The 9,691-nt window shown below is 47.3% G+C and overlaps 1 protein-coding gene across 2 annotated transcripts; it reads left to right on the forward strand.

Annotated features, from left to right (window-relative positions):
• Nucleotides 1-742: 742 nt before the first annotated feature.
• nle1 (notchless homolog 1 (Drosophila)) lies at nt 743-8,810 on the forward strand. 2 transcript variants are annotated; one of them, XM_056284670.1, is made up of 13 exons: nt 743-873; nt 2,033-2,211; nt 2,935-3,155; nt 3,879-3,958; nt 4,086-4,162; nt 4,243-4,340; nt 4,733-4,925; nt 5,099-5,234; nt 6,857-6,903; nt 7,007-7,209; nt 7,610-7,769; nt 7,913-7,983; nt 8,065-8,810. In XM_056284670.1, the coding sequence occupies exons 2-13, from the start codon at nt 2,074-2,076 to the stop codon at nt 8,075-8,077; spliced, it is 1,437 nt and encodes a 478-aa protein (XP_056140645.1). In that variant the 5' UTR covers nt 743-873; nt 2,033-2,073; the 3' UTR covers nt 8,078-8,810. The 2 variants fall into 2 exon arrangements, with proteins under 2 accessions (XP_056140645.1, XP_056140643.1); XM_056284668.1 differs by lacking the exon at nt 743-873 and adding an exon at nt 1,100-1,243.
• Nucleotides 8,811-9,691: the final 881 nt, after the last annotated feature.

Below are 9,691 nucleotides of genomic sequence, written 5' to 3' on the forward strand. Positions count from 1 at the left end.
TACCCAATCAGTCACATCCCGCGAGATGGTGTGCCAGTAGTACCCAGCCACCACACGGTCTCTGGTTCCTCTCACACCACTGTGGTTGCCAGTGCCTTGCTGCTTGTGACACTCATCCAGAACTGACCTCCTCTCCTCCTCAGACATAATCACCAGCCGCATGTAGCGCTGGCTTGGGCCAGTGTAGAACAGTCTGCCATCTATGAAACAAACAAGCAAGCAAGCAAACGAACGAGTGAGCGGGGAGAAGGGTGGATGTGCATGGATCATCTGTGTACTGACGTGTTGTTAGAGCAAAGCTCACAACTGCCATACATACACAATTCTCACCTAACTTACACATAGAAAGTGTGCAAGCCTTATTAGGCCTTAGGATTTTATTTTGTCACACACACACACACACAGGCATTGGCTATTATGAAAAGACTAATGGCTTAATGGCTATGTCATAAATGAACAGTTCCAATGTCATTATGAAACAACGCTGAACATAAAGGGTTAATGTGAACTAATGTGTTTGTTTGACCATGTTTTCGTGTGTGTGCATGGTAGCGCAGCAGGCGTTCGCTGACCCATACGCACAGCGCACATCTCGGCGCAGCGCCCATCACGCCCCCCCCCCCCCACCGTATTTCCGCTGAACGACCCGCGACCCCGCTGCGCGTTCGAGGCTTCGACGAACGAACAACTTCTCTCAACGCATCTGACCGGGAAGCGTCGACGCTTCGCCGGAGCCCCCAACCACCGCAACTCACAAGCACGATATCCGACGTAGGACGCGTCGCTACCTTTCAAGATGAAATTACTCGCCGACCGAGTGAGCTTCCATTTTTCGGCTTTCCCCCAACTGGGCAGCATCTCGCCGATTTCCAAGTAAGTTCGGAGGTGGTGGAAAAATTGAAACCCGCTCATCTTTAACTCCCGTCGGTCCCCTTGCCGTGAGCGGCGAGCGGTTTCGGACGCTTCGAGTGACGCAGACTCGAACTGATGACGTCTATATAGTGCGCAGAAATCGCGCAGAAACCCCAAAATACGAGTGGAGATTGACTTCAAGTCAAACGAAGGAGAACGCCGTAACGCTTCCGCAATGAATCGCCTATAATGCATTGCGTTCCCGAGTCTGAACTCTCGCTGTTTGCTAGGGCATCTTTGAACTGGAGGCTCTTGGGCACCATCCACGTGTGGCGTAACTGAGGCGTGTTGGGAGTAAGACAAAGGTCCGATTTTGGACAGATTTTGTTGGGTATGTGAGTCGTTTTAAAGTTATATATCATAAAACGGATGCAAAAGGCCACGCTCTAACAGAAACATTTGAACTGACGCGGCTGCACAAAGTAGCGACTGAGTAGCCAACATGCTAAGTATGCTAACTAGGTTAGCTTTCTGGAGTTGACACATTCTGAATGGTTTCCCCCCCCCACATCAGAGTTTTTATATCTTACATTCATTCGTGTTTCGTGACATGCTGTCTACTTTATTCAAATCAGGAAATATTATCTGAACACACTTGTGCATGCTATTGTATCAGGCGAAGTTGTGCTAGAAACAACTGTGGTGGTGGCGAGGTCTGTAATTCATATAAACTGACCGATGCTGTTAAGAACTGGTGTTACCAAACTCTGCGACTGTTTAAAATGGTGACCATGTAACTGTCCTGAACAGAAAGCACACGTCACGGTCGTCTCTAACGAACCCACAAACCCATACCTTAACCACACCTAAACCTAACCACATCCAACCCATAACCAAGCCTAACCAAAACATAGAAGGACTTGCAGGTGACCATTGGTCCATCCCCAAACTCCTGCAGTTGTCCCCAGTTTTACATAGCTTCGCTATGGTCACAATTTTCGACCTCGCACACTGTGGTGCAGCACCGGGGATGGTGTCTCATGTTCACTTCTTGTCTACAAAGCTGGAAGTTATAAATTATAATAGAAGAGACTTGCATGCAGCACCAGCATGAATAGAAATCTTTATTTTGATCCTTTGCTTACGTTTGGATTTTATTCTGCTGTACTTCTTTTTATAGCGTTATCACGTTTTTAGTCTGGGATCTGACTCAAAATCAGAATGACGAGTGAAGACGTGGAGCGGCTATTGATCCAGTTTCAGGATGAGGATGGAGAGGTCCTGGGCTCGCCTTTCGACGTCCCATTAGACATCACCCCTGACAAACTGCAGCTGGTCTGCAATGCACTGCTGCAGAAGGTAAATTGTTGGCTCTCAGTTGTAAAAGTGGAATTGCTGTTACGGTATATATTTGCATTATTGGCGTAAAACTTTCAGTGACCTGCTACTCTTGTTTACCATATTAAAGGGTAAACATTAAAATCTGTCTCTATACCTGCACAGATTAAAGCATTATAGTATCAGTGAGCAGTCGTAAGGCTTCAAACACACCCCTGATGCATATTTCCATTCAATACTCTCATGTGGAAGCCCAAAAAATGTGTAAAAATCCTCAAAAACAGTACTTGTTCATGGCACTGATGAAGGACACGAAGTAACTAAAGGGATCCCTTCAGTCCGAGTTTGAATTGGCCTTCTCTTTCCATTTGTTAAATGATTTTGCTTCAAAACATGTCATTTAAGGATGAAGAGTTAGCTGGGTTCTGATAGCATGCTCCCCCTTAAAACCAGTCAAATCCCATTGTCCCCTCTGAATAATATCATTTTTATCATATGAACATACTTTAGCACACCGTTAATGAATTTGTTGTCAGAGATCTCACAAATACATGTATTTGGTTCTGTTCCAGTGTTGATATAAGATTGATTTCGTCTTCTTCTTCTTCTTCTTTTATTATTATTATTATTATTATTATTATTATATCTGAATTTGCCAGTTAGGATTAATTCAGCTGAAGTCTGTAATGATGTCACTAAACATTAATAACATCTCTCCTTTCCTCATCTGTCAAAACATTTCAGGAAGACCCTGTGCCGCTGGCCTTTTTTGTGCGTGGAGAGGCCGAGGTGGTGTCCGATCTGGGCTCGTGTGTGAAGGCACTGGGTGTTGAGACGGAGCAAGTGCTGCCGGTGGTCTACCAGCCCCAGGCTGTGTTCAGGGTCCGGGCCGTGGCCCGCTGTACCAGTTCACTGCAAGGTCACACGGAGGCTGTAATCTCAACCGCTTTCAGCCCCACTGGCAAGTAAGTACCTTACAACTGCCATTATAGCTTTGCCTTACGGTCCTGGAAAATACTAACAAGTCAGTTTTATCTAGTACAAGAGTTCTCAAAAAACTGAGTGCATTGAAATAAAAATACACACATATAAACAAATATGCAATCTAATGATTGAGTCCTGAAAAAAATAATCATGTACACATACATCCTTGAACATTGCATTTGCTGATGTATTTTTGCATTTACTTGTAAGTGTTTATCCGTTTTTCTATGGCATTCGTCAATACATAGGTATGGAGTGAGCCATCATATCATTTTTATGATTTTGTCTTCTGTGTCAAATTTTTGTTAACTTCTGTACTTGATCTTATGATGTGCACACTGCAATGTCGACAGTATTTAAGGTTCCAACTGTTAGTCTAGATGTTTTGCATTATGGAGGAATGAAAAAAAAAGGCATGTTTTTATTCACATGATCATTTTTGTGTCATGTGTGGTGTTGTGATTAAAAACGGTGGATATTTTCTTTAATGCCACTAGATGCTCACTTTGGCGATGGCAAAGCAGAAAGTCATAAGTATTAAGGATAGTTAAGGAAGGTGACAGAAAATGGGATATCCACAACAAGAAAAACAAAACATTTTATTCAATCCTGTGGATGGTAAGCTAAGAAAGTCTTTAAAAAAAAACTGGATCTGCTCTGACTGAACACATGCTGTGAACTGATTCTGCTCTTGCTGGTTTCAGGTATTTGGCCAGCGGTTCTGGTGACACCACAGTGCGTTTCTGGGACTTGGCCACTGAAACACCTCACCATACTGCCAGAGGTTGTTGTTCCACTAAACAACTTTGATAGTACAGCATTGTGGCTTTTATAGCAAAACTAAACCCAGCAGCATAAATGACTCTTTTTATATAGACACCATTGTGTTTTTTTGCTCTGCTCGCTTTTAGGCCATACCCACTGGGTCCTGAGCATTGCTTGGTCACCTGATGGCAAAAAATTGGCTTCAGGATGCAAGAACAGTCAGGTATGCATCACACACACACACAGTTTTCCTAACCAATCTCTTAATAGGCAAGTAGTACTGTGTTAACACTGTTTGTATAGATCTGTCTGTGGGATCCAGTCAACGGGCAAAAGATAGGGAAGACTCTGGCTGGGCACACCAAGTGGATCACCTGGCTCTGCTGGGAACCACTTCACCTGTGAGTCCTCCGTTCTTCTTATCTGTCTGGGGCCGTTTGTGCCAGTTTGCATCAAGTATCTTCTTGATCATCTGATGTTGTCTTGTGAGGCAGCTGTGGGGTTCCATATTTACATGTATGAATGGCTTTTGATTGGTTGGCTGCTGTGATGTTTGCCTAGTAACAGAGTTACGTTACTAAGGCTTTACTAGCTACGCCTCTCATTACCTTTGAACGGTGCAAAATACCTTGTTTATGACTAAACTAGTTAACGCTAAAAACTTGGTACTTTAAACACAAATGACAAATGTAGAAACAACAGGTGAAACCCTATCCGGATCTCAGTCGTTCTGTTTCTTACACACTTGGCTCTCTCTGTCTTTTTGTCTCGCCTTCCTCTCCCTTCTTCCCAGTAATCCAGAGTGTCGGTACTTGGCCAGTAGCTCCAAGGATGCCTCCATCCGTATATGGGACACTGTGTTGGGGCGCTGTGACAAGATCCTGACGGGTCACACCCATTCAGTCACCTGTGTGAAGTGGGGAGGAGATGGACTCCTCTACAGCTCCTCTCAGGACAGGACCGTCAAAGTCTGGAGAGCCAAAGATGTAGGTTTGTAGTGTTTGTGTTTGTGTGTGTGTGTGTGCGTGTGTGTGTGTGCGTGCTAATCAGCTGAGAAGGATGTTCCTTTCATAAGCAAGATGTAGTCAATCTTTGCAGTTTAATAGTACACTTAATCTTACATCACTAAAACAGAATGTATGGTTTTGTATGTGTTTAGGGGGTCCAGTGTAGGACGCTGCAGGGTCATGCCCACTGGGTGAACACTTTGGCTCTCAGCACAGACTACGTCCTCCGAACCGGAGCGTTTGAACCCGCCAGCGCCACAATTAATCCTCAGGATGTCACCGGATCACGTGAGTGGGTCTGCCCCTTCATGTTTTAATTTTTTTTTAGGATTTACCTCTAGAGAAAAGGGACTGATGTGGTAAATCAGCTAAAATACCCATCCTGTGGAGTTTAATGGGAGCTTGCTTTTTTTGCCCCGCCCCTCTCCGCAATTGTATGCGGCCAATTACCCCACTCTTCCGAGCCGTCCTGGTCGCTGCTCCACCCCCTCTGCCGATCCAGGGAGGGCTGTAGACTACCACATGTCTCCTCCAATACATGTGGAGTTGCCAGCCGCTTCTTTTCACCTGACAGTGAGGAGTTTCACCAGGGGGACGTAGAGCATGGGAGGATCATGCTATTCCCCCCAGTTCCGCCTCCCCCCTGAGCAGGCGCCCCGATCGACATCAGGAGGCGCTAGTGCAGCAACCAGGACACATACCCACATCCGGCTTCCCACCCGCAGACACGGCCAATTGTGTCTGTAGGGACGCCCGACCATGCCGGAGGTAACAGGGGATTCAAACCGGCGATCCCTGTATTGGTAGGCCCCGGAATAGACCGCTACACTACCCGGGCGCCCCGTGTTTTTCTGAGAGTGTAGATTGGATGCTGAGATTAAACAGTTGGTTTGTTTACATGCAAATTAAAGATTTGAATTTAATAAGATTAAGGCAATAATTTGAAAATTGAAACTGCTTTGTTAACACTAATTGAACCCGTCTTAATCAAATTAAGATCTACACTCTCACAAACACAATGCGATTAAGAGTTAAAGATTTTTCATCACCCATTTGATTAACTGTGATCTCTATTCACCCCAATCAGAACTCTTTTGGAGAATTGGTTGTGCACACGCACCAAAATGTTACCAGCATCTGACTAGGAAACGACAGACAGAGAACAGCAACAGAGAACAGCATGGCGAGGGGCGGAAAACAAACGCATTCCTGGAGCGAGACTGAAACAACGTTCACGCTCATTAAAATGGAGCTTAACATCTTCAAGCTCGTAGATATGCAAAAACCGGAAACAGACATTTTCAGAAAGTCTCAAACACAGTGTTGAAAGCAGGACTGCATGCAACGTAACTTCCATTGCTTAATTCGACCAGTATCCAACCAGTCTTGATCTCAATCAGATTATGGACTGCATGAGGCATCCGGGTAGCGTGGCGGTCTATTCCGTTGCCTACCAACATGGGGATCGCTGGTTCGAATCTCCGTGTTACCTCCCGCTTGGTCGGGCGTCCCTACAGACACAATTGGCCGTGTCTGTGGGTGGGAAGCCGGATGTGGGTATGTGTCCTGGTCGCTGCACTAATGCCTCCTCTGGTCGGTCGGGGCGCCTGTTCGGGGGGGAGGGGGAACTGTGGGGAATAGCGTCATCCTCCCACGTGCTACGTCCTCCTGGTGAATCTCCTCACTGTTAGGTGAAAAGAAGCGGCTGGTGACTCCACATGTATCAGAGGAGGCATGTGGTAGTCTGCAGCCCTCCCCGATCGGCAGAGGGGGTGGAGCAACAACAAGGACAGCTCGGAAGAGTGGTGTTATTGGCCAGATACAACTAGGGGGAAAAAGGGGGAGAAAAGCCATAGGAAAAAAATTAAAAAAAGATTACTGACTGCATGTAAACATTTTCTTATTCTCAGTGGAAGAGCTGAAGGAGAAAGCCCTGCAGAGATACAACAAAGTTCGGGTAAGTGGAGTTTTTTTCCTACTGTGTTGAGCTGCCCACCTGTACGTACGCGTGTGACCTTCTGACCCCGCTCTCTGTGTGTCTTCCTGTTCCTGTATCGCAGGGCTCGGCGCCAGAGCGGCTGGTGTCTGGTTCAGATGACTTCACCTTGTTTTTATGGAATCCGGCTGAAGACAAGAAACCGCTGGCCAGGATGACTGGCCACAGCGCCCTGGTCAACGAAGTGCTCTTCTCCCCAGACACCCGACTCGTCGCCTCCGCCTCCTTCGACAAGTCCATCAAGATCTGGGACGGACGCACAGGAAAGTAAGCAACATGGAGATCCACCTAGAACGATCAGGTGTATCTAAAAGTATGTCCACACTATCCATCCATCCATTATCCAAACCGCTTCTCCTTACTCAGGGTCGCGGGGATGGAGGAGTCCATCCCAGCAGTCATTGGGCGGCACGCGGGGCAACACCCTGGACAGGCCGCCAGTCCATCACAGGGCCATGTCCACGCTAACATGTATCACTTTAGTACGAGACAAAGTCATATTTCATGGACAAAATATAAACGAGGGGAAACACTGGCTTGGGCACCACTAATGTAACTGCATCTAGTGCTGTGAAGACATGTGATTAGGATCGGAAGCAGTACTGCGTTTGCCCAGATGGTGGTGCGCTAACCTTGACTTGTGCGTTTGTGCTTTACCTGTTGGCAGGTACTTGACCTCCCTGCGAGGCCACGTGGCGGCAGTGTACCAAGTGGCTTGGTCAGCAGACAGCCGGCTGCTGGTTAGTGGCAGCAGCGACAGCACGCTGAAGGTGTGGGACATAAAGACGGGCAAGCTTAACATGGACCTACCTGGCCACGCTGACGAGGTGAGGGACACGGTGACGTGGATGTTACGGGGTTAATGAGACGTCCTGTTTCCAGATATGCAGGAATTTTCGCATTTATAAATAAAAAGAGACAGGGATCAGGAAGCATTTTATCCCGCTCACATCTTTCCCTGTTTGTGAAGGTTTTTGCTGTGGACTGGAGTCCTGATGGACAACGGGTGGCCAGCGGAGGAAAAGACAAGTGTCTAAGAATGTGAGTATGTCTGTCCGTGTGGGGTTTCTTCCTGACACGCTGTCCTTCCTGCCAGCTGAGCTCTTGTGTGGTGTTTTCCAGCTGGAGGAGGTAGTCGAGCTGCTGTTGGCCGGGTGTTGCCCAGCAGCCAGCATCACCTCTACCTGAACCCTTCTGCCGTCAGACATCCGGACGTCTGGACCTACGCGCTGGAATCCCCCACTGAGCTTCTAATCCACAGCGGCTTTGTGTAGTGTGCTGCCAGCTGTGACATGAACATCCAAACACATGCCAGTCCTTCAGGTCTCGAGCCCATCAAGAATGATAAAAGATTAAAGATCAGTCAGGTTCATCATAATGGTGGAAATCTAGCCAATCACCACCGCTCACCTTTATGCTTCACAGTGATGAGAACATGTGATCAATGAAACGGTGACGTTGTTCAGTTCAATTCAATTTATTGTCATTAAAAACAACGTGCAGGCGCATGTTAAAAATGAAATGAGGGCTGTGGCTTCACCAAACAGTGCGACACAGACACACACAGTATAAGATATACACACCTTTAAAGTGCACCGAAACCATGTGACTTAACACTCAAGGTGCCACCATTTGAACAGGGGCAGTAGTGGATCTAGAGATTTTTTTCCTGGGGTGGCAAAGGGGTGGCAAGACTGTGTCCCAGAGGTGGCAGCTGCCACCCCTTGCCACCCTGTAGATCCGCCCCTGTGAGGGGGAGGGGGGATTCTAAATCGGCGACTTCTGTTTGAGATGAGTTTGGTGCGGGTCTCATTGACCTTCACCATGCATGTACATAAAATATACTTTAAAAACATATTATCTGATTTATAAATGGGGTGGCAAGACTGTGTCCCAGAGGTGGCAGCTGCCACCCCTGTTGCCACCCTGTAGGTCCGCCCCTGACAGGGGGGGGTGATACACGTAAGAACCCAGAGGTGGCAGCTGCCACCCCTGTTGCCACCCTGTAGATCCGCCCCTGACGGGGGGGGGGTTGATACACGTAAGAATCGCGATTCTTATCTTCTGTGATTCCGAAGAGATTCACAAATTCCAAAAATCGATTTTTAGAAACGGTTTTTTTTTTGTAAGTCTTATTAAGCAGCCTCCTCGCTGCTGGCGACGTTGACTTGCCACGCGCACCTGTTCCGGCTTCCGGGTCACACGCCGGCGGCTAGCCAGTCGCTGCTAACGTTAGCTCTCGTTAGCCTTTCCAAAAATGGAGCAGCGACAAGTCCAGCCGGTCCCGTCATCGTTGACGACAAGCGTTTGGGCGCATTTATTTTGTGTGTGGATTTTACAGCCTCCCGGGGAAGAAGGAGCTGGACGCGACTACTCTCGCAGAACGGAAGTTAAGTATTTCGGGGACACTATTGTAACCGGTTATTTTCTTGCCCGGTGCGGGATTCGATACGGGGTGTGCTGCACCACAAGGCGACATCGCTAACCGCTCGGCTGAAGGGTCAGACCCGTTAGCTAGGGGCTAACGTGTCTTATTAGTAGTTTACACTAACTAGCCATCTTCCACCCGGTAACGTTGCTAGCTAGTTGCTGACGTTGCTGGCTAGTTGTTTGAATGCTGCTAGGCAAGCTAACTATCGGTAGCGTCCGGTAACGTTACCGGTAGTTAGCTAGTTATGTTTGTCCAACCTTAGCTCTGGCCATGCAATATTTTCATTCAAATGACTAACTAGCTAGCAAACGTTAGCCA

The sequence above is a fragment of the Lampris incognitus genome, chromosome 8, assembly GCF_029633865.1.
Source record: "Lampris incognitus isolate fLamInc1 chromosome 8, fLamInc1.hap2, whole genome shotgun sequence".
NCBI lineage: Eukaryota > Metazoa > Chordata > Actinopteri > Lampriformes > Lampridae > Lampris > Lampris incognitus.